General features: G+C 37.8%; 2 protein-coding genes across 2 annotated transcripts in view; both read right to left on the reverse strand.

The window, feature by feature from the left end:
• The window catches only part of LOC122797941 (zinc finger protein 665-like), a 450,270-nt gene that overhangs the window by 299,342 nt on the left and 124,222 nt on the right, over positions 1-26,706 (reverse strand). The window lies entirely within an intron of this gene.
• On the reverse strand, positions 13,168-15,389 carry LOC122798789 (zinc finger protein 260-like). The gene has a single exon (XM_044067898.1). It carries the CDS (start codon positions 15,367-15,369, stop codon positions 13,345-13,347), a length of 2,025 nt encoding a protein of 674 aa, XP_043923833.1. The 5' UTR covers positions 15,370-15,389; the 3' UTR covers positions 13,168-13,344.

Here is a 26,706-nt window from a genome sequence, read left to right on the forward strand (position 1 = left end):
GGTCTGAAATAGAGCTACAGGAAGAAATAATATTTAATTCCTTCTTGACTATACTCTTTTAGGGAGGGAGAAAAAAACAGGTATTAGTGCATAAGAAACACTGGTAAACAGATTAAATCAGAAAGTGCAATATAGTTTATGCTAGTTATTATTGTATTGTTTAGTATTAAATTGTATTTGCAACCTATTAAACTGTAAAGCTATACACAAAATGATTTAAAATTGCTTTATTAAAGCTATACAAGAGAGAGTAAAGATATGTAAAAAATTGAACAAGACTGGTCATTATTTTAATATGTTTTTGGCAAAACAATGTTGGTATAAAAAAAACATAAATGTTTCTAATTGCTGAGTATGTAGTTTAAAATAACAGGACGCATGCCTTTGGTGCCAGTTCCACTAGATATTTCTAAAGTGACATAAACATTCTCCAATATTTTTCTTAATATTAATGTTATTAAATTTGTAAGATTAGACTAAATGTACTTTACAGTCTTTGTATGTAATGTATAAATGCAGAAGAATTCAGTACAAATGAAATTAATGTCTAGCAATGAATATGTGTGAAAAACCATGTTTAAAAAAATGGGTCCAGGATACCTACTAGATTGAAATGCATGAATAGCAAACAGTCTGTGTAAATACATACTGTACAGGATACATTGTAATAAGTTCAAAAGTAATTTGTCAAGTTGTAATATTATCACTGGTTTCAAGTTGCAGTTTTATCATTGGTGTTTGGACCATCATTTTATCTGTACTAGTACTGGTTACCCCAGCTAGAGAAAAAAAATATATTAAAATATTGTATTCATACAGATAATGGACTAATATGTAAACAGCATTTTTCAGAGTATATTTCACTGTCAATTAAAGTTTATGGGCAGTTCAGAAATATAACCACAATGTTGCGGTTAAAATGACATTGAAACTGTATATTTTCAGAAGTGTATAAATGCTTGCAGTAGCACATAGTTCTTGTCTTTTATAGATATTAGTCTATTTCTAATATTTTGATATAAAATTATTAATAAAAGTAAAGAGTTAATTCAACAGTTGCAAAGAGTAAATGGAAAAGTTCTAAGTCATAAATGAAATTCTGTAATTGCAAAAGAATAAATTAATCAAGTTAAAAATAAAATTAAAGCAGACACAGCCTATAACTGCTGAAATATTTTCACAGAATGGTCTGCAAAATAAAAAGTTGTTAAAAACATTCAGGTTTGGTAGTAATACTTGATATAATTGTATTAACTATGTAAAATTGCATTTTGACATGTATCAAAAAAGACTAAAGGTTTTGTTTTTTAATGTGTTTCTATATTATCTAATAAAAAATACATATCAGTATAAAGTGTTTTGAGTATGTTTAAAAAAGAGGGAATTGTTAGAGATTATAAATATAAGGCTGAAATTAATTCTGTTGTAAATATGCTGAAAGATAAAGCACAGAATAAAAAGTTTGCTTGAATATATGTATAGAGTTTAGCAATGTAAAATGAGCATTCATACTATATGTATAACAGACAGGCTTCTCTTCACAGCATCAGAAAAAGCCTAACAAAGCAATATTGAAAAGCAAGTATTATATGCTTTTCTCATGTTTGCAGAACAGTTTACAAATATTTATTAACAGACATCCTTTTTTATAAACTCAGCAATACATGATGTTTTTTCAATAGGAACAGAACAGATGTTTCCTTTCATACTTCTGTTATTCTGATTGCGTGCATTTGTGCATTTTCACATCAGCAGAACTGCTGACAGGACAATAGAAAAGTCTAAAAACAGACATTATGTGACTTCCCACAGAAGGCCAAAAAAGATAACAAGAGGAAATAAAATCTATGTGCGTGACTAGCACTCTATATAACAACTGTAGTAATTCAGTTATGGGAGAGAGGGAGAGAGAGACATATTATGTAGACGTCATCATTCATATCTGTAATGAAGGAAAACTTTGTAAATATATGCTACAATCTGACAGAAAGAGTACGTGTCATTTGTTATAAAAATAAGTTATCTGTAACTGTGCTTATAGCTGCAAAATATATTTCTTTATCAGTGTGCAATTTGAAAGGCTTGGTGCTTTAAACAGACTACAGATGGAGTCATGCAAAGCTCAGTGTCTCTGATTCAGCAGTAAACAGCACATCAAGACTGTGTGTCTTAAGAAGACTTTGGATCCAGCACAGCATAGAAGCACACAAATTAAAATAGATGTTTCAATGAACATGAGCATGACCAGGAATGAGTAAGGTATTAACTACTAGGTGTAGCTGTTTCATTGATTAACTTTGTCCTTGTTTTTGTAACTATTATATAAAGGTACTATTATATACAGTTTTCATGCCTCTACTTCAGCTGTTTGTATTGGATGGACCCATGTGATTAGAACTTAATTTTCTGTAATTCTTTGTAGTTCATGTTTCCAATGCTTCTCATGGATTAATTTCTCCAATTGCTTTGTGTTTCTAATATCATGACAGGAACAGACCCCCATTCTTAGGTCAGAGTACGATTAAAGTTCATAAATTTAGTATTGTTTCAACATTTTGCTGTTAGCCAAGAGTTCTCTTCTCAGCACCCATAATGTAGTCCTTCTGTAATATATATGGGGTTACATGTACTGGTAATATATTTAAGTATGACTGTAAATTGTATTTTATTAAACTAGTACCTCCTACTACTACTGAAATTGTCTGGGTATCTTTCTTCTATATTTCTCTAGTTTCACCTTGCAAATCATGGTATTTTATGACTTTGTGTATAGCTCTCTGTATGCAAGGCACCATAATCAATCACTGGGTATTTCAATGATCAACACTGCTTTTGCCTTCTTTTCCAAGACTAGTATATCTGGTTTTATTGCATCAATATTTTGACCTGGTAATTAGTGATCCCATGTAATATAAACTTCAGTATCTGTAATGCGTTGTGGTTCATGTTTCCAATGCTCCTTAGCTACTTCTATACTGTAGTATTTGCACAGTCTCCAGGGCAACAGTCTTGCCACACTATTGTGCCTTTTATTATATACGCCCTCTGCCATGAGTGTATCACACCCAGCAACAAGATATGAGATTCCAGTTCTGTTCCTCCCACATGTTCAATGGACTTTGTAAAACAACATGCACATAGACATTATTCACCTTTTATCTTTTGACTTCAATTCACTTCTTCGAAATCATTATTGCAGCAAATCTTGGTCAACATGAGGTTGTCCCAGATGTCCATAGTAGCCACTATATTTGTGAATTTTCCTTTTTTTTCTCCCTTGTCTAAGGATTCTTTTCCTTATATTTTTCTTTTGTTTATTGGCACATTCAGTTGCTGTCTGATTTTTGTGAATTGTCCCTTTTTTCTCCCTTATCTATGGATTCTTTTTCTTATATTTTTTTTTTTGTTTATTGGCGTATTCAGTTACTGTCTGGTCTTTGTGAATTGTTCTTTTTTCTCCCTTCTCGACAGATTCTTTTCCTTATATTTTTCTTTTGTTTATTGGCACATTCAGTTGATGTCTGATTTTTGTGAATTGTCCTTTTTTTCTCCCTTCTCTATGGATTATTTTCCTTATATTTTTCTTTTGTTTATTGGCACATTCAGTTGCTGTCTGATTTTTTTTGTGAATTGTCTTTTTTCCCCCTTCTCTATGGATTCTTTTCCTTATATTTTTTTCTTTTGTTTATTGGCACATTCAGTTGCTGTCTGATTTTTGTGAATTTTCATTTTTTCTCCCTTCTCTATGGATTCTTTTCCTTATATTTTTTTCTTTTGTTTATTGGCATATTCAGTTGTTGTCTGATTTCTGTCTACTTCTGATCTGATTTCCATTCTGGCTTGATGCCAAAATAATTTGGCAAAACAAAGCAAAGATGTAATTCTAACTTCTTTTCCTCATGTTTTAAAATATTCACTCTGTTTGGATCTGAAGCAGTAAGGAGATAAGCATGCATTCCCACAATTGCAGAACTATACATATCAAATCTGAGGAAGTCCACACCCACTTCAGACAGACAAGTATATAATCTTGCTATACACTGATGTTTCTATATCATTTGTTAAGCATGAATCAGTTTTCTTGCAAAAGTTTTCCAATCTTTTTGGGACTAATCAATCACTCCAAAACTGTAAGTTAGAAGAGAAAGAGCAAAGTGCTTTATATCTTGGACTTTACTCCTAGATGTCAGGGCAGTTTTCAATATTAGTTTTAGCCTTCTGAAGTACTCCTTACTAAGCTTTATTCTCATTTGTTCATGTTTTATTGCAGACCCTTCATCTGTTCCTAAATATTTATTTACTGCCTGCTGCTCAAGTTCCTTTGTATCATATTCCTGTCCAAGGTGAATATGCTCTCACTGCTGCAGCTTTACTTTTTTAAAAGTCACTTTTGCACATTTATCAAGACCAAATGTCATTCTTATATAATCTGAGAAAGCTTTACTTACTTGTACTTGTGTTTCAACTCTTCATTTGTTGAATTATTCAGTGTTAAGTCATCCACAAAAGTAGATGAGACATCTTTTAAACAAGGTTAGCTTCTGGCAGCCAAACTGTAATCATAGCTTAATCTGTTAAGAAAACAGCTTAAAAGGTTAAGAACAAGGAAAAAACAGTTGTGGTGGCAAAGAAACACCCTGGAATATCCCCCTTTGAATTTTTATTCCTGGGATAATAATCTGATGTTTGTCATGGCTCAACATTTTTTGTTACTCTACTACAACTGATTACTGTAGTGTATATTTTATAAATGGGTAAGCATTCCTTTAACCATAAATGAGAGAAGCTATCACTGTTTTCTGTTATCTACGCATGCCACACTTTCCCCTTTTTGCAGCTCTTTGTTATGGGTTTATATAGCAACAAATGATCAATTGGTCCACATAGCTTTCTTTTCTGACATTTTTGTTGTTTTTTTTTCCTAGATGACTATAAAGTCTGTCTACATCATTTCCAGTGTTTAATATGTAACCTGACTTACAAAGCCATGTCCAACTCAGACATGCTACACCTGAAGAAATCCGAGTCACTGCAAGCCATGCACTCTAATGAGCTAAACCTTGCTACAACAATAAATAGAACATGCTGGAGGGACAGAGTCCTGTCACAGAGACTCCCCAAGCTTTGGAACAAAATTCCAAATTACATCAGGCAGAGCCCCTCACTAACACTCAAACAGAAACCTCGACGAGTGGATGGGTAACAGAAAATACACCCTTGGGATCACTTCATTGGCTCTGCTTGACAGAGGATCAATTAATCACAATGGGGCGGCAAAAGCAGACACACTCTGGCTAAGCTTATAAATGCCCTTGGGCAGATAGCCTAGTACCTACCTATGAACCTAGGTTGTCAGAAGGCATGTTATTGGTCTACAGTTCTTAGGATGGGTTGCAGGTTCACTCTTAAGGTTTTTCCTGTAGTTAGGCAGGCTGGTGTCTGGGATGCACATACAAGTAATTCTTACTCAGGGCTAAATATTTGTGTAAAAATGTTATTACATTTAGCCAGAAGTTTGGCACTACATCTCGGACTGGCGTTTTACAGTCAATGTCTCTGGCTGTTACTTCATTTTAGTTCACATCTTTGATATTAGAGCACCTAACTGTTTCTTTTAATTTTTCTATTCATTCACCATCTTTGTTACATTCAACAGGATCTTCATAAAAATTTCTCCAACAGGTGTCCATTTCTTCTTTTTTGGTGGCATTTCTATTCCTTTTGCTTTCTTTCCTAGTTTTCTATAAAACTTTTTTGGGTCACCAATGAATTTCTTATCTTGTGCATTTCCTTTATATATATATATATATCTGCATACCTTTAAGTGTTTCTGCTTGTGCTCATATATTTTTTTTATTACTGGAAGTGGTGCTGCGGTAGCGTTGTCACCTCACAGCAAGACATTGTCCCGTTCGATTCTCAGCTAGAGTGTCTTCTGTGTGGAGGCATGCGTGAATGGACGTGCCTTCGTTGAAGGTTGTGAGTCAGGGCTGGTAACTCGGCACGTGAAAATCCACTACCAAACATTAGTGGACCAGAGTTCCGCTGTGGCGACCCCTAACCGGGATAAGCTGAAAGACACACACACACACTGGAAATAATATATGATACATTTTAGTTTGTTTTGATACTGTGTGCTGCTTCTAATACATCTATCCTTCTAAAGGGTTTTTGTTGATCTTTTTCCTTTTCTGCATTCTTCTAACCGTGAATACTTCTCATTTCAGTTGCCTTATAGTCTGCTCTATCCACTGCTTCTATGGTGACATAATGCTTGTTCCCTTCCTTCCTTTCCTTGGTTACTCTACATTTTTGTAGTAACACTTTATCTGTTATTAGTTTAGCTGCACAATAGTACATCTTATTTATTCCTGTTGTATCACAAGAGTTTACCTTACTGTGTTCATCTGTTTTACTAGTTTTCAGACTTTTTGGGTCTTATTTACATTCTGTAATTTAGTTCTGTCTCATATCATAATATATCCATCCATCCCTATTAGGTTAAGCAGGTCTTCCCTTATATAATTTTGTTCTGGACTTTGAACAGCTTCTTTGCTATTTCCTGTGAGTCTTCCAAAGAAGACTCCTGATCAGCATCCTGTGGCATAGCCTCTTCAGATACACCCTGCTCCATCTGATACTCCTCCATAAGGGGACAATTACCTGTGTCAGAGTTGCACTGTATCCCACTCCTTATCTTGCTGTGCAACTTGAATTGGACTTTTACACAGGTTTGCCATTTATCAATTTTTCTCCCAATCCCCCTACTGCTCCTTAATCAGAAGGCTCATTCTTCCATCATGTTCCAGCACTACCTGATCCTTCAGTCACAAAGAGTCCATCACTTCAGTTTCTATTTGTTTAATGTCTACCTTACTAATCCCTTTTTTTTTTACATTCCCCCTTGTGATATTATTTTTTGTATTTATTTCCAGATGCCTTTGTTTGTATTTCTCTTCAAATATCTTTGGAGCTCATTTTTGTACTGATTAGTTTGGCTTTCTCCTTTGCATAAATACTGCAACATACCAGACACCTTTTTTTCCCATGTTCATGTTTTTTCTTATACCCATCCTTTTTTTATTTTCTGCAAGTCTTTAGGGTTTGCAATATGATGATGGGACTAGACCCCATTCCTAAATCAAAGTATGACTAAAGTTCATGAAATTAGTACTGTTTCAGGCTTTGATGTTAGCCAGAAGTGCTATTCGCAGCACCCACAATGTGCCCAGTAATGGCTCCTTCTGCAATTTGCATGGAGTTTCATGCATAACACATCTAAGTACAATTGTATATACTTTTTTATAAGACCCATTATTTCTACTACTACTGAAGCTGTCTGGTTATCTTTCTTCTACATTACCTTCATATCTGCCTGTAAATACTAGTACTTTATGACTTTGTGTCTCTCTGTATATAAGACACTAGAGTCACTGGGTGTAGCAATTTCAATGATTAATGCTACTTTTCTCTTCATTTTACGGACTATATATCTGGTTTTCTTGCATCTATTTTTTGAACTGTTGATAATGGGTGATCCCATGTGATATAAACATCATTTTCTATGATGTTTTGTGGTTTGTGTTTCCAGTGCTTTACATCTACTTCAGTATTATGTTTGCACAATCCACAACGCAACAGTTTGCCACATTATAGGCTCATAGGTAGGTACTAGGCTATCGGCCCTAGGGCCTATACAAGCCCAGCCAAAAAGGTACCCTGGCTTTTGCTACCCAAGAAAATTATTTTCCTGTGCCACTGTCGAGCAGAGCCACAGAAGTGATTCCCGGGTTGAATTTCCTATTTCCCATCCACTCATCAAGATTTTTCTTGAAGAGTGCTAATGAGGAGCTTTGTTTGATATAGATAGGTAGTTTATTCCAGAGTATGGGAAGTCTCTGGGACAGGAATCTATCCCTCCGGCATGTTCTGTTTACTGTGGTGAAAAGGTTTAGGTCCCTAGAGCATGTAGCTCGGAGGGATTAGGATTTCTTTAAGTGGAGCATGTCCAAAAGCTCTGGGTTTGACATAGCTTTGTATGTTAGGCAGAGATCACCTCTGAGTAGGCGATATGCGATGGAGTAAAGCTGGAGTTTTTTCAGACGGTCTGCGTAAGGCATCTGTTTGAGGCCAATAATCCTCTTTGTGAGGCATTTCTGCGGCCTTTCCAGTTGTTGTAGATGTCTTGTGAGGTACATACCAAAAGGGGCGTTGTACTCTATAATGGGTCTAATGAGTGATGAGTAGAGGGGAACAATTACCTCTTTTTTTCTGGACGAGAAACCTTTTGTGATGAGGTGTGCCACGTAGAAGGATTTCCTGACTACTGTGGCGATGTGATTATCAAAGGAGCGACTACTGTCCACCTTTGTCCCAAGGTCTCTTATCACACTTTCTGTTAAGTATACTACCGCCTATGTTGTAGTTCATGGGTACAGAGTTTTTAACCAAAGGGGATGACAATGCACTTTTTGGCACTGAGCTTGAGGCTATGGCTTTGACACTAGGCATGTGTCTCAGTGAGGCCTTTTTGTAGGATATCCACATCGTTAGGAGTTTAAATTACGGCTCATAATTTACAGTCATCTGAGAACTTCGTTAGCCAAAGACCTTCTGTGTTAGCCTGTACTTCAAAGAAGTAGATACCAAACAGGAGAGGACCCAGGACTGAACCCTGTGGTACTCCACTTGTCACTGGTCTAAAGTCGGATTTCGAGTCTACTACTTCCACAGTGTGGATTCTGTCAGTGAGCCAGTTGGCAACCCATCTTGTGACATAGGGATTTATACCTAGTTTAGTGAGTTTATCTATAATTCCAGAGTGGGGGATGGTGTCAAAAGCCTTGGCAAGATCTAGATAGGCTGTGCGATCCACCTTACCCTTGTCTACGGCTTTGGTGACTGCTTCAAAGAAGTCTATCAGGTTTAGGAGACATGATCTGCCTTTTACAAGCCCGAACTGGGTGGGGTCCAGAGTTTGGAGATTACCAATGTCTTTGTTTATAAGTTGTGCAGTGGGATAATCATCGCTGTGCACCATTCAGTGGGCACAAAGCCTGAGGTGAGGCTATAATTGAACATGGTACTTAGGTGGGGTGCCAGTTCGTTCTGTAGTTCATGTAGAACACAGCCTGGGATGTTGTCTGGTCCCATGGAGGCTGTGTTCTTGGCTTTGGAGAGTGTGGTTTTTACCTGTGCAGCCGTGATTACAGGAACTTTGCATTCTTCCGATATAGAGATGGGCTCTTTAGTGGGTGAGAGGGGGGTAATGTTAGCACTGAACCTATCTGCCAGGATGTTGGCAATATCAGTTGGGTCTGTATATTTAGTGCCATTGTGCTGTAACTCAGAGCAGACCTGAGTGTTGCCATTGAGATTCTTGACATAGCTATAGAATGCTTTGTGGTTGTCTTTAGAATCTGTGGAGATTTTGTTTTCATAACTAGCTTTGGAGGATTTTATCAGGGATCTCAGCTTCTTACTGAGGCTGACCAGGGAGCTCCTCCACGCATGGGATTTTACTCTCTTTTGCAACCATTTCTTCCTTCTGTTGTACAGTTGTTTATGGCAGGGGACCACCAGATTGGCTTCCTCTTTTTTGAAGAATAGCATCTTGGTTCCATTTGGGATAGCAAGATCCATGCACTCATGTAAGTGCTTATAAAGTGCAATTGTGTAGGATTCAGTAGTCGTAACTGTATTGTCCATCTGCATGGGTGTCATGAAGTTCACCACTTCTGTCTTAAGAAGCATGAAGTTGGCTTTGGAGAAATATTTTACTGTGGTTTCCTTCATGGGGGTGGGGCAGGATGTGGATATCTAGGGTAATTAGCTTATGGTCGGATCAGACCAATGAGGCGTTGACTTCAGGTGTGGAACACCTGTCATTCATGTTAGTAATGACTAGATCTAGGATATTGTTGCCCCTGGTGGGGGTGTGGATAAGTTGATCCAGGGCATTGGAGTTTATGAATTCCAGAAAGCGTTGAGCGAAGGAGTTGGCACATGAGTAGTTTTCCCAGTTAATGGTAGGGTAGTTGAAATCACCCATTATTAGGGTGCTTGGTTGAATCCTAATATTTTCTAGTACGTCAGGAAAAGAGGAGTGGGAATCCTGGGGCATGGTGGTGGGATCTGTAGCAAGCTACAATTTGGATTGCAGTTTTGCCCAGAATTAGCTGCACTTGGATAACCTCAGCTGCATTATGCTGAGCAACTAGCCTGGAGGTGTGGATATCGTTAATGAATATGGACGCACCTCTGCCTTTGGTGTTCTGGTACAGGTTATATGGCCGAAAAATGTGGTATGAGTTATAGCCTGGTAGTGCAGGGGTGCTCACTGGAGCCTTGAACCAGGTCTCAGTCACTGCACAGATATCGATGCTCTCCATTTTAAGGAGTGCCTCAAGTGAGTGCATTTTGAGATTTAGACTTCTAGCATTGAGTTTCATCACCCTCAGTTTTTGCTTGCCTGTTCCTGTTATGGTGGTGAATTTGTCATTTGAACCTTGCCTAAAAAGGCACTATAGGGGCGGCAAGAACCTTAGCCAGTATCTGGAATCCCAGGGGTGACAGGTGCAGGCCATCTCCGGCAAAGCATCGTGGTCTGTCGACCACGTCATCCCAGGCAAACAGATACTGGATCCCTTTAGAATGACATCAGAAGCTTAGCCAACTGTTGAAGTCAATTATTTTGTCCCTGTACTGCGGTATCATTCTGTGTGATGGCAGAATGCTACTCAGGGCTAGGGTCATACCTGCCTGGGCTACAAGATCAGAGAGCTCTTCCATGTCTCTTTTCATGCAGTCCAGGGAGGTACGTCTCAGGTCCTTCACACCAACATGGACAATGACAGAGTCATATTTGTACTTGTTGTGGAGTGACCTGAGTGTGTGGGTTATGTGGCAGATCCTGGCATCTGACAGGCAGCTGACAGTAACCTTCTCCTTGTTTAGCCTGGTGAGTGGGACATCAGTGTGCCTGACTATAGAGTCACCTATGACTAGTGTGTTGGGTACGTTGTTTTGCCTTATTGGCTGTGGTTGAGTGGCACACTGAGTCTGCGGGCTATGAGTCATTTGGGTTGTGTTGGGGGTGGAGGTTGCTTGCATTTCTGCTTTGGAGGTCTCTGTTGCTTGAGCAGATTATTATTGAGAGCCTCTGCAAATGTTTTTTGTGTTTCTATGTGTGGATTTTGGTGGTGTAGATTTAGTGAGACTATGTGATGAGTGTGGTGTGGTGCAAGTGTTTACCTTCTCCTCTTGACTGTCAAGTTCAGTCTTGATTGGAGAGAGCTTTACCTACAGTTTGGTTAGATAAGTGCATCTCTCACAGGTTGTAGTGTTGAGTGGTAGGAGGAGAGGGTTGCCTGTGTACATGAGGCAATTTCTACATTGCTCCAAGATGCCCAGATTCATCAGATAGACAGGAGAGAACACTGGGAGCTGACCCTTGGACATGCCTGAATAAAAAAAACTATTTTCCTCTAGATAAGTGAGGAAAGTGAGTACCAAAACTGTTTTCCTCTAGGTAATGAGGAAGGTTGAGTGCTGTAGTAACTAGCAGGTTATTTAGTGCTTACAACAAGTTCTGAACAAGTGCTGATCACGGATAAACAAATTCAAGTGCTAAAACTAAGAATCTGTATCTGGACTAAACTAGTTACAGGAAAGGGGGAAACAAGTGCAAATGTGTGCTTTTAAATCAGAAAGTTGAGAGAGATGGAAAAACTGCCCAAAACAGCCAATAACTACAATTTCTGGGCCAGAACCAGTCCTTATGTGGTAGATAGGTTACCTAGTGCTTACCACTCCCACTGATAAGCTAGAAGGCTTCCCTCCAACACAAAAAGCTTGGGGGGCTCAGAAGCTTACATACACAGTCCTGGATACAGCAAATCTGATTCTGGACTACATTAGTTACAGGAACGGTGTGAAACAGGCTTAGATTTTTTTTTTAATACAGAAAAGTAGGTAAAACAGCAGTAAAAACAATTCAAATGCAGTGCAAGCTAGCACACTTGCGTAACAATGTTAGACCAAACAGTTTAAAAAAAATGCAATTAAATTAAAAATGACTAAAAACAAGCGCAGAAGGAGTCTATTAGGTAGAATGAGGTAAAGAGATGGGACTGGGGGAGTGTCCCAGATCAAATCTACAGTGGGGCGGGCAACTGCAAAAGCCTCCAAATGTAAACAACAAGACAGGAATAGGGAGGATGGGTAGGGGAAAACCAACAGCTTCAGCAGAGATCTGAAAAATTATACAGTGAAGCAAAAATATAGTTGCAATTACAGGAAATTGTTGGATCAACCTCATTATACCTTTCAGTATACAGTCCTTCGGCCATCAGTATATCACAACCAGCAACAAGATGTGCAACGGTTTCTAATTCCGTTTTATAAAACCTGCATTTGTCTGTTTCTCCCACATGTTCAATGGACTTTGTAATCCAATGTGTACACAGTCCACTGTCTTAAGCTGCCAATATTAGCCTTTCATTTTTTGGGTTAAATTCACCTCTCCTTAACCATTCCTACATCCGATTCTGATCAACATGAGGTTGCTCCAACAACTTCCTGTAATTGCAACTATATTTATGCATTTTCCACATTTCTTCCCTTCTCGTCTGATCCTTCACCTTATATTCTTTCTTTTGTTTTTTGGCACATTCAGTTGTCACCTGATTTTTATCTACTTCTGGTTTGATTTTCATTCCTGGTTGATGCCGATATGCTTCTGCTATACCAAGCAGGGATGTCATCTTAGACTTGTTCTCCTCATGTTTCAAAGCTTTTACTATGTTTGGGTCTTGTACGGTCAGCAGATATGTATGCAGTCCCACTATCACAGATCTAAACATGTAATCAAATTCAAGGAGGCCCATACCTCCTTCAGAATGGGAAATATATAACCTTGGTATGTACTGATTTTTATAAATCCTTTCATGAACATGAAGCATGCTTCTTCTTGTTCTTCTGTCCAAACTATCCAACACCTTGGGGCCAGTCAATCACTCCAAAACTGTAAGTAAGACAGGAAGAGCAAATTGGTTTACAGCTTGGACTTTGTTCCTAGATGTCAATGCTATTTTTAGTATTAATTTAAACCTTCTAAAATATTCTTTACTGAGTTTTATTCACATTTGTTCATATTTTATTGCGGAGCCTTTATCAATTCCCAAATATTTATACGCTTCCTCTTGCTCAAGTTCTTTTATATCACATGTACCACGGTAGACACTTTGATGCACTGTCAAACTTATTTCTTATAAAACCTTTGCCACACATGGTGCATGTACATTACCGACTGTGGATGCTTTGATGCACTGTCAGAATAATTTCTTATAAAACCTTTGCCACACATGGTGCATGTACACTACCGACTGTGTGGACTCTTTGATGCACTGCCAGGCTTCTCTTATCTGTAAAACTCTTGTCACATGTGGCACATTTATAGGGTGCTGGCTCATTATGTATACACTGATGACTTATCATTCGACTTTTCCGTGTAAAGCCTTTGTCACATATTGTGCATTTATAGGGTTTTTGCCCACCATGGATATACATATGTGTTGTCATATGACTCCTTCTTGTAAAACTCTTGTCACACCCTGTGCATTTATAGGGTTTTTGCCCACCATGGATATACATATGTGCTGTCATTTGACTGTTTCGTGTAAAACTCTTGTCACACATTGTGCATTTATAGGGCTTTTGCCCACCATGGGTATACATATGTCTTGTCATATCATTCCTCTGTGTAAAACTCTTATCACACAGTGGGCATTTATAGGGTTTTTGCCCACCATGGATATACATATGTGTTGTCATAGGATACCGCTGTGTAAAACTCATGTCACATACTGGGCATTTATAGGGTTTTTGCCCACCATGGATATACATGTGTGTTGTCATGTGATACCTCTGTGTAAATCTCTTTTCACACACTGGGCATTTATATGGTTTTTGCCCACCATGGACATACATATGTGCTGTCATGTGAGTCCTCCGTGTAAAACTCTTGTCACACACTGGGCATTTATAGGGTTTTTGCCAACCATGGATAAACATATGTGTTGTCATGTGATATCTGTGTGTAAAGCTCATGTCACACATTTGGCATTTATAGGGTTTCTGTGTAGCATGGATCCTCATATGAGCTGCCATGCTACTTCTGTATACAAAGCTCTTGTCACACATGGTGCATTGATATGGTTTCTGACCAGTGTGGATACTATGGTGACTTAACAGTGACTCTCTGTACATAAAGCTCTTGCCACACATACTGCATTTATAGGGTTTTTCACCAGTGTGGGTGCTGTGATGACTTACTGTAGTCCTTTTGTAGTAAAAACTCTCATCACCCTCTGGGCATTTGTATGGTTTCTTCCCACTGTGAATGCTCTGGTGAGAGAGAAAGTGATTCTTCTGTGGAAAGCTCTTGCCACAGGTTATGCATGGATACAGTTTCTGCTCCACGTGAGTACTCTGATGACATCTCATGTTGCTCTTTGTACTAAAGCTCTTGTTACACATACTATATTTATAGGGTTTCTCAACAGTGTGAATACTCTGGTGACTTAACATAGTGACTTTGTATTTAAAACGTTTATCACATGTAGTACATTTATAGGGTTTCTGCCTTTGTTTAATTTCTTCAAAGTGTTTAGGTTTTTTATTATCTTGAGAGATCACACTCTGAATATTGTGATGTTTTACCATGCTAGCCTTTTCTGTAAAACTCTTACCATGTGTGGCACGTTTGTATGGTTTCTGTCTATTGCCGATAGTCGGAAGAACTGCCAAATGATTAGGGATCAAGTCCTTGTGATGTGTGGCATATTTATATAGTCTTTTCTCACTGTGGGGAAACTGATCTTTTTTCATGTTGGACTTCAAAGTAAAACTTTTGTCATACATTGTGCATTTAAACGGCTGCTGCTCAGTTGGAATAACCTTGCTTTCTCCTCCATTTTGTTGGTCTGTAAAACCCTTGTCATTTGTGGCATATTTATGCAGTTTCTTTCTGTTGAACACTTGCTCATTTGGTGGCAAGGTGTTCTTTTTTTTCCGTCTGTGACTAACTTGATCAGTTAAGTTGTTACTACAAAATGTTATATTGTTGCTGTGATTAAGCCAGCTGCATGGTATTTCCCCTGCTTCAGTTTGCAGATGCATTTCTTGTTCAGTTGATTTGATAAACCTCTCATTACTTTCCTTAGGGTTATCAGTTCTGGTTTCAGACTGCAGTGCATCTTGTCTCGTGACTGACATCTTATCTGGAAGAAGTGTGTCACATTCAGAATCCTGGTGTCTTCCATGGGTTGATTGCAGACCCTGGACCTCAGGGAAATTTCCACTGCTCATGACTTAAAAAAAAAAAAAAAAGCCCGATTACAATGAGCCACAGTAGTGAAGACTTGTCTTATATAAAGAGTCACAATGTAAACAGTATATTACTAGACCTGCAGACATTTGTACTTTATTACTACAGTAAATAATAAACCATTGCAAAAGAATGTCAGATATGTGCTATCTTATGGGCTTGCCCCCCTGTGTTAAACATATTTTCAGTGTTTTGAGTTTTCAGCGTTTTGGGATTCAGTCTTTTGGCTTGTCTGTCTTCTGAAGTAGACCCATATATATATATATATATATATATATATATATATATATATATATATATATACACACACATACACGCGCACACACGCACACACACACACACACACACACACACACACACACACACACACACACACACACACACACACACACATGCTACTTAGCATCCTGCTTTGTCTTAAAATGTAATGTATGCCTAAGCTTTGTAATGTACCAATGCCTTTGTATATACCATTGTGTTTATAAACATTTTGATGTAAGTGGAGCTTTCCTCCCCGAGCCTCCACTGAAAATGGACTTATACCCAGTTGGACTACCCCGGTCAACAAATGTAAAATAAAATAAATAAAATGATGTTTGATGCCATTAGACATCTCTGAATTCTCTGTAAAATGGACAATAGATTCCTGTGTATATACTAGGTTAATAGTCACCAGGGCCTTTACAAGTCTAGCGGTGCAACCCAACCCAATTGTGTCCCTATTTATTTTGGGTATTTATTGGGGGGTATGTTAGGAAGTTTCTAGGGGTTATATGGGGAGGTATGTTACACGGGGGGCCAGACCTGGGGTGAATTTCTGATTTCCCATCCACTGATCAAGGATATGCTTAAATAGGGTTAAGGATGGACTCTGGATGTATAGGAATGAAAAATAATTTTTTTTAGAATTTTTCAGGAGCAACCCAGGAGCACTGTCTGGCTAAGTGACTTGTTCAGAACTGCACAGTGGACAAATGGAGGTTAAAAGAACAAAACCATGTACCCTGGATACAGGAAGAAACTAATTAGCATCTCAGAGCCTTAATCCTCTGTTCTAACTGCCAAACTAAGTGACAGGCTAATGGATAATTGTGAAGTGCCCTGAAAATGACCAATCCCCAATCCAGATCTTTTTAGTGGTTATGGACTTAAATGGAGTTTTGTTAACCATGGATTCTAGAACCTCTTTCTGACTTAAATTCCAGTGACTAGCATTGCTTTCAAGCTATGAAGTAATCTGCTAAAGGTTAGAATGGAGAGCTTAACTGGGTATCTTCCCAGAAAAAAATAGTCGTATTTCTCTTGTACATTAAGCAACTCATCCTGTTTCTAAGCACAATAAAGCACTTGCTTTGTCTGAACCAATAGAGCCTCTTTTAACATTTTATATTTCTTTCCCAACTGCTTAAAGGAGAACTGCACCAACAGACTCAAAACAACATGTTTATTTCATCATGATTTGGTGCTTCCTACATTTTAATACCACTCTTGGACTAGTCATGGTTTTTAAATATTTTTATTTGCAATTTCTGAGTTTGAACACATGGGTCTGGCATCTTGAAGTAATTCTGATTGTTTAATCTGCCTCTAGGTATCCCACAACGCAGTGCTTGTCTGTAAAAAAATGACATCACGCAGGCCTCTTTCTTCCTAAAGCTCCTGTCACTGCATCAATTTTACATGCATAAAACTTCTGTCAGTTTTAAGTAGCATTTCATGCCATTCAATGACTACTTAAAGCACAAACAGTGCAAATGCCACATAACAGACTTTCAAAATGCTTTTTACTGCTGCTGTTTAGAATGGCTAAACTGCAGTCTTTTGTGAAGCCTGAATTGTACTTCTTTGACTCATCTCCCATCCCCCTTCACACCTAACTTCCCTAAATGTCAAAGTGCTTAGGGTAATTTAAGCTATTACCTACTGTGATTGATGTATCACAGCAGGAGATTTGACTCATGCACTGTTTTCCTTGTTCTAGCCTTTACTTTCTGTATGGGTAGGGGAAGGACCAGGGACTGTGACATCACAGCATAAGTGGTTTTTTGGACAGTCATGGTGATGTCAGTTTGGGGAGGGAATTGGCTAGAAAACTACCTGTATTCATTGGACTTGATGACATCAATGAATTGGAGACTGTAGCAAACTTTTCTAGAGTGGGATAATGTTTTTTGAAAGTGAAACTACCATAATTCAGTAAGGTCCTTTTCTAGTGGAGAGAAACATTCAATTTAAAATATTTTCAATGTTATATTGTTCTTTATTCATAGCAGGGCAGTAAATAGGGAGAAAAATGATACAATGGGGAGGGAGGCTGGCATAATGGTTAAGGTGTTTACCATTATGAACACAAGGTGCAGGGTTTGATTCTCACGTGGGGTAATTGGCTAGGCTTAAAATGGCCCACAAGGGCAGTTAGCCTAGTATGAACCTATAAGAAGTTGAGCATTTAATAACAGAATCCTGTTGTTGTCCTTTAATGAGTTGTGCCACTGAACTTAGCAATTTTAGTTTATTAATGAGAGAAGGTGCCCAGGCAAGACAGAAGGAGAATTGGGTAAGTTAAGTGCCAGGAATAACCAGCCATCTTTAACCTTGTATAAGCCTGAGATTCAATAAAAGAACTCTGTTTAATTAGAAGATTTCAAGTATTTGTCTTCTGAAAGTCAATACTGGTAAGGGAAACATCCCTCTGTTGTTTTGGAGGTATGACTTTACTGAAATAGTCAATGTCATGTCAGTAAAATTAGTCCATGAGAATTCACAGTCTAAGAAAAATCCTGCTGTTTGTCCATTCCAATATGTGAGGTTGCTGGCAAAATTAATTGCACATTTTTTACCAACAAAATAACTGTTACACTGCTCTGCAGATATAATATTAAAGTACAAAAACACTGCAAGTTCTGGTTCAGAAACTAGGATTATTTGTTTAATGAGACAGGTGGAATGGATCATGGGGTTTCAGTCATGACCTTGGTACATAGCAATGCAAACAGGAAGCATATAAAAACAATGGAGGGCAGTGTTCTGAAACAAAAGGTACTGAATGTATGCAACACAAAAATGTAACGCAAATAATTACTAGTAATCTGTGGGGTGAGGCAGCTTGGTATCAGAGTCGATAACAGAACACACCATACAAAAATAATGGAGGGCAGTGTTCTGAAACAAAAGGTACTAAATGTATGCAACACAAAAATGTAACACAAATAATTACTAGTAATCTGTGGGGTGAGGCAGCTTGGTATCAGTCAATAACAGAACACAACATATAAAAATAATGGAGGGCAGTGTTCTGAAACAAAAGGTACTGAATGTATGCAACACAAAAATGTAACGCAAATAATTACTAGTAATCTGTGGGGTGAGGCAGCTTGGTATCAGTCAATAACAGAACACAACATACAAAAATAATGGAGGGCAGTGTTCTGAAACAAAAGGTACACAATGTATGCAACACAAAAATGTAACGCAAATAATTACTAGTAATCTGTGGGGTGAGGCAGCTTGGTATCAGAGTCAATAACAGAACACAACATACAAAAATAATGGAGGGCAGTGTTCTGAAACAAAAGGTACTGAATGTATGCAACACAAAAATGTAACGCAAATAATTACTAGTAATCTGTGGGGTGAGACAGCTTGGTATCAGTGTCAATAACAGAACACAACATACAAAAATAATGGAGGGCAGTGTTCTGAAACAAAAGGTACTGACTGTATGCAACACAAAAAATGTAACGCAAATAATTACTAGTAATCTGTGGGGTGAGACAGCTTGGTATCAGAGTCAATAACAGAACACAACCTGCAAAAGCAGTGCTTTAGGGTACAGATGTCAGCTTATAGTTAAATGGCATTGAAAGAAGCACCTGGATAGACCAGTGTGATAAACAAACCAGACTTAAGAGTAGGATTGACAGAGGGAGATGAAGGGACAATGTTTTGTGTACAGATGGGGCCTAAGGATGTCACATTACTGTGATGAATATAATAGAGACATGACGCGTGCTGGGTTGGTTAAACACTATGATTTTTATGGCCATTTTGAAAATTGATAATGAGGGCTCATTTGTAACTAGTACCATTAAGGAGTACCAGAGTTTGAGCCTGTAACAGTGAAGGCATTGGCAGTGAAAATTAAATGATGAAATGGGGCTGCCAGAAAGCACTTTGGGACTGTTGTGCTACAATGAGTTTTAGGCTGGCATTTGCTTGCTGGGGTTCAGCAGTGATTAAGATCCATTTGAACATGATGATGATGATGATAAGAATGTACTAAAACTCCAAAGCGAAACGGAGGAAAGAGTGCTCAAAATAACAAGTAAACAAAACCAACATAGTCCTGGCACTCAAAGGAGGTGGAAATAAATTGCTTTACCACAGGGAAATGTGAAACCAACAGCTTTATTGCATAAATGCAATTACACCACAATAGTGTTTTCGTCTTCTGTTACACTTACTCAGATGCAAAACAGATTTACCAAGCTGTGACTTCCTTTTATACCACCCATAATACATGCAATTATTTAATCAACCAATGAAAATCAATCATTTAAAATCATTCCGTTCCTTAAAATAAAATACAATGCATTTAAAAGAATGTTTCATGTTGACAAGTACATACTAATACAGCCTAATCTATTACATTTGCACATAATACAAAATGTGGACACCAACAATAGATAAAATTCATGTAATATGTTGAGTATGAAATTTATAATGTATAAATATAATATATAAATATTAAATAAATATGTAAATTATTAATAAATATTGATAAATATATACATATATAAAAATGTATGTTGAAATGTATGAAAATATGTATAGTCTATGCTAAAATAAACATCCTAAATATGCCACTAAATATTTTTATTGTATTTTATTTTAAGGAACGGAATGATTTTAAATTACTGGTTTTCATTGGTTGATTAAATAATTGCATGTATTATGGGTGGTATAAAAGGAAGTCACAGCTTGGTAAATCTATTTTGCATCTGCAGAAGTGTAACAGAAGACGAAAACACTATTGTGGTGTAATTGCATTTATGCAATAAAGCTGCTGGTTCCACATTTCGCTGTGGTAAAGCAATTTAATGTACTAGAACTGGTTGCTGGCAGGCAGCATGTTAACATTATTAAAGGTGGTGCACTGCTTTGCCATTCTGGGGGAAGAGTTCAGGCTCAAGTGAAACATGTTAGCACATGTGCTTTGGGAAGAAGTGGCTGGTGGGGAGAGGGCAAGGTAAACCAGTGGTGTCAGGATAGTGGCAATTAGATGGTCCTTGGTAAATGATGCTGAAACTGGTGACTAGTTTCATTTGGTTCTGACATTTACAGACTGTTTTACTGACATGACCTGTGAAGGATAATGATGGAGCCATTCAGATTCCAAAACACCAGACTTTTAAAAAACATTGTAAAAAACATTCGGAAGACTCGCATCTTTTTTTCTAAGTCTGCCACAGGGTAGTATGCCACAAATGTGGATTTCCACTGCTTGTTATTTAATGTTCAGCTTTATTTACTTATACTGTTGTTTAAAAGTCTCCTTTGCAAAATATTGACAATGCCAAATGCTGCTTTTCAAAATTGCATCAGAACCATTCTGTGCTACTTTAATAATTCAAAATGTCATTCACAAACAACAAACGCATCAATTTATGCATCACTACTTATTTAGAGGTTACTTTTTTCTTATGACATTCCAGACTGCGCTAGAATAAACCTTCCAAACAAAAGGACACTCAATAGACCCCTTTACTGTTGGCTTGTAATCGGTAATTTAGCAAACGAGGACATCTGTCATCAATAAATGCTAGTTTTGTTTTTATGTCTAAAACAGGGTGCAAATCTTTGGTAAATATCCAGGTAGTTCTTTCTTTTACTTGTGCCATGTTCAACAGAAAGCAAAAGCAAAAAATAAAAAGATACCAGACAGTAAGCAAGAAGCTCTGCATTGTAATAACCAGTAATTATTGCCACAAAACAGTAATATTCTCTAAATTAAAAAAAACAACTGCACTAAAAACACAATCCTCCTCACTTAAGCCTTCGTATTATCACTTACCCCACACCTCATCCAGGCTTTACTTGCTTCAATGCACTAGTATTGCTTGGATTTCTAAAAGAAGCTCTAAAAATATACAGTGTTGGTCTCCTTACTGGTCTCTATTGTTGTTCCTGGCATGGCTTTTATCATTTCATAACCCCCTAGAATTCAGTGACACAGTATGTTCCAAGTGCAGCACACTGATACCATGTTCTGCAGTGCTGTTACCTCCAGCATTCAATATCATACCATGTTCTGTACACTGCTCATGTCCAACCTTCAGTATCACACCATGTTCTGTACACTGCTCATGTCCAACCTTCAGTATCACACCATGTTCTGTACACTGCTCATGTCCAACCTTCAGTACCACACCATGTTCTGTACACTGCTCATGTCCAACCTTCAGTACCACACCATGTTCTGTACACTGCTCATGTCCAACCTTCAGTACCACACCATGTTCTGTACACTGCTCATGTCCAACCTTCAGTACCACACCATGTTCTGTACACTGCTCATGTCCAACCTTCAGTACCACACCATGTTCTGTACACTGCTCATGTCCAACCTTCAGTACCACACCATGTTCTGTACACTGCTCATGTCCAACCTTCAGTACCACACCATGTTCTGTACACTGCTCATGTCTAACCTGCAATACTCCTCATATCCATCCTTCACTACCACACCATGCCGTGTACACTGCTCATGTCCAGCCTTCAGTACCACACCATGTTCTGCAGTACTACACACCCCCAGCCTTCAATACCACACCATATTCTGTAGTACTGGTCACCCCCAACCCTGAGTACCACAACACGTTCTGCAGTACTGCTCACCCCAGCTTTCAGTATTTCACCATGTTCTACAGTACTGCTCATCCCCACCCATCAGTACCACAACATGTTCTTCAGTACTGCTCACCCCAAGCTTCAGTACCACACCATGTTCTGCAGTACTGCTCACTCCAAGCCTTCAGTACCACACCATATTGTGTAGTACTGCTCACCCCCAGCCTTCAGTACCACACCATGTTGTAGTACTGCTCACCCAGCCTTCAGTACCCGACCATGTTCTGTACTGCTGCTAAGTTACTTACCCTCCCATCCTTTAAGTCATTTAATCTGTTATTTTCGCTCATACTTGGATGCAATTATTCAATTTTACACTACTCTCCAATCTTCAAAACTGCTTCAATATAAAAAAAAATTCTGAAACATACTTACCTTTATCGCTGTTACTAAATTAAAAAAATGACAATTTATACACTCATTACCTTACTATTCAAATTGATTTTTGATAAACATTTGTGTAGCACAATGGTGTAACAGCTTCCACAGCACACTGCTCTTCTATTACTTTATAGACTGATTACACAATTGTACTCCTTCCTGGATACTTCCAGAAATTTAGGAGAACATATTACTATATATTCTTATGTCTGTTTAAAGTTACATATTGCCTGGAGTGAAAGTAGGATATATCATGTCCAAAGGAGCTTCAATAAATCCATCCATCTCTCATGCATTTATTAATTACTAAATTTTATGTACACAACTTTCTGACACTACAGATAATTATCTCTAATCTTTTTTACTCAATGCCACTGTAGATCAATGTGTGTGATGTGTGTATATATACCTTTAAGAAGCTATCCAAGGGCTTGTAGAAGTGTATAAATACTGAGCATGTGCGAGCCTACCATTTTGTAGTTAACTGTTGAATGTAAGCATGTAGTCTGTTAACTAGTTTGTTCCTATTTTATGATGCTGTTATCCATCCTGATACGTTTCTATGTATTAAAGCATCTAAAGAAAACCCCAGGTCTTCTTGATATATGTATTAGAGACAAACAAGCAATATCATGTCAGAAGTGGGATGTCTAAAAGGACATGTTGCCAGAATGGGATCCAGAAGCAAGGCCGAGAGACTGACAGCTAATTTAAAAGAGTGAATCATCTCTAAAATGTATAAACTTTGCAAAACAGGTCATAACCAAATTTTAGATGTTAAAACTTGCTCAGCACTATTTCTTTTTGTGTAATATAAAATGGGGCATACAGAATGTTCTAAATAATATTTACATAAACCGATATGGACGACATTGATCAAAATATTTGAATTACTACGGAAAATATTTGAAATAAAATTTGAATTGCATAAAATGAATAAAATAAGGGGAGATTACCACATTTTTCGAAAAGCGTGGGCTTTTTCATATCAAGTGAAGGTATCTGCATTATCAGATGTGTATAATGTTCGCACGTTTGTGCAGGAATACAGTACAGCTATTTCACAAAGTACAGCCATTACAAGGCATATTTTGCAAAAGTATTTTGAACTGTTTACTGTGCATTTGAATATTGTTACAAGCTCACAGAACAGTTTGTTCGTACATAATTACAAGGGTTTTATTTTCAGTGTGTTTGTGTATACTTTGTGGGCATGGCGAATGGATTTTAAAAATCCAGTGCACTTGTGTTTGGCAGTGAAATTGCTGAGAACTGGGGAGTGTTTGAGCAAGAGTATGACATTTTCATACTATATTTATTTAACATTTGTTAACCGGGAAAGTCCGACTTGGAACAAAGCCAATTTTCAGCAGAGGCCAGGGGAGAAATGCTCCAGATGCATATTTTTGTAACATATACAGCAACAATAGCATGCAAGCTGCATTTTCTGATACTGTACAAAGGCATTTATTCTACTTAATTTAGCCGGGTCAGAAGCCATAGAAAGGGAACACTCATTTGTGTATTCATCTGCTATCTATGCTGGAAAGCGGTGGTGCAGCGGTAGAGTTGTTGCCTCACAGCAAGAGGTTCTCCCATTCGATTCTCGGCTGGAGTGCAGGGAGTGCCTTCTGTGTGAGTCTGCATGTCCTCCCCGCGGTTGGGTTGGGTTCAAAAGATATGTGTAAATGGGCGTGCCTTCGTTGAAGGTTGAACGTCGAGCTGGCACCTCGGCGTTCGTGAAAATCTACTGCCAATCATTAGCGGACCGGAGTTCCGCTGTGGCGACCCCTAACTGGGAAAAGCCGAAAGACAACAACATCTATGCTGGAAAGGGGGAAAACCATCATATTGTTGTACAGGCTGAGCCAAAGGAGGACCTAGAGTGCTTAAAAAGTAAATTTAGAGAAATGTGTAATCCTCAGACAAATATCCCAACTAACAAAATAAAACAAAGAGTAAAAAGGTCACACAAATAACCAAATGGTTAAAAAATACAAAAACACAAAAAGAAAAATCTAGTATCTGGTTAAAAAACACAAAAAGAAAAATCTAGCATATGCTAGATTTTTCTTTTTATGTTTTTTAACCAGTTGGTTATCTGTGTGACCTTTTTACTCTTGGTTTTATTTTGTTAGTTGGGATATTTTGTAAACACCCTAATGTTTATGGATATCAGCTTGGTATGACAACCCTATGTTTCCAAAGGTCAAACATTCCTCTTTTGCTGTGCTGCTGATGTCAAAAGAAAGCAGAAACATGCATGTCTACAGCTAGAGGGGTTTGGCTTTAATGGCATGAAATTGTCCATAAAATAGACTTAAAAATGAAAGTAAAAGGAAAAAGTCATGGACATTCAGAATTGCCATTTAGCTGAAATGCCTAATATCCTTAAAGGGTGATTTGCATATATCCCACAAGGCCTCTGATGCAAGAGGTTTAAGATATCACACAGTTAGAAGTCTAGCTTTGCTAGATTTTTCTTTTTGTGTTTTTTAACCAGTTGGTTATCTGTGTGACATTTTACTCTGTTTTATTTTGTTAGTTGGGATATTTTGTAGGCACCCTAATGTTTATGGATATCAGCTGGGTATAACAACCCTGGGTTTCCAACAGTCAAACATTCCTCTTTTGCTGTTTTGATGATGTCATAAGAAGGCAGAAATGTGCATGTCCACAGCTAGATGGGTTTGGCTTTAATGGCCTTAAATTGCCCATAAACAGACTAGAAGTAAAAGAAAAAATTATGCATGTTTAGAACTGCCATTTAGCTGAAACACCTAATATCCTTAAAGGTTGATTTGCATATATCCCATGAGGCCTCTGATGCAAGAGGACATTTAGAAGTCTAGCTTTGCTAGATTTTTCTTGTTGTAAAGAGGCAGGAACTACAATTTTAGGGCCGTTGAAAATAATGCCATCTTTCATCAACATTTCATCTCTATAAGGAAAATAAAAATGCACTTCAGGTGGTACACTAGAATGCTTAGATGGCTATCCAACAGTGATGAAGTGGTTGAGCTTTTGCAAAACAGGATTAGTCTTTCTATGATGTCTCAGCTGTTTGAGTCTCACGGTAGAAAGATTATGCACTTCCATGACATTTCTGCATCAAGCTGTTCTGTTGCACTTCTGGGTGATCTGGATAAGGTATCAGCCAGATAAAGAAGTTTGCCTTTTGTATAGACCATTTTGTAATTGTGCTTTTGCAATTTGAGCATCATTCTTTGTAATATTGCTGGAGCAGAATGCATAGGCTTCTTTAAAATAGTGACTAGAGGCTGATGATCACTTTCAATCTGAATAGTTCAACCATAAATATTATCATGAAACTTGGAACATGCAAACACAATTACCAAAAGTTCTTTCTCAATTTGAGCATATTGCATTTCGGTTTGGGTAAGAGTTCTAGATGCATAGGCTACTGGTCTGCCCTCTTGAAGAATATCTGCTCCAAGGCCAAATTTTGAAGCATCACAGGAAAGAGTTACTGGTTCATTGACACCACAGTATCTTAATATAGGTGGGGTGGCAATTTTCTGCTCAAGGTCTTCAAATGAACTCTAGTGTTGTTCTAACCAAGACCATGTAACATTTTCATGTGTCAGCTCTCTCAAAGGCACTGTCAACTCACTGAAGTTTGGTATAAACTTGCTCAAATAGTTGACCATACCAAGAAAATATTATAGAGCTTGAACATTATCCAGTACTGGCATCTCAAGAATGGCTTGCTTAGACTGGTCTGGTCGTAAGCCATTGCTAGTAAATAAATGACCTTCATATGTAATGTCTGGTAGTCTGAATTTGCATTTCAGAGGATTGAACTTTAAGTTCACTCCATGTGCTCTGTCTAGAACCTTCCTGAGGTTTCTGTCATGCTCTGCTTCAACATTGCCTCCGAGCAATTAATCATCTACTATTATGGCACATGTATAACCTGAAAAAAAAATTTGCTCCATTGCACGCTAAAAGACTTTACTTGCAGAATTTATTCCAAATGACATCCTGAAGAATCTAAATTTTCGAAA

Source organism: Protopterus annectens, chromosome 3.part1 (genome assembly GCF_019279795.1).
Source record: "Protopterus annectens isolate FY-2018-M chromosome 3.part1, PAN1.0, whole genome shotgun sequence".
NCBI classification, from domain to species: Eukaryota; Metazoa; Chordata; order Ceratodontiformes; family Protopteridae; genus Protopterus; species Protopterus annectens.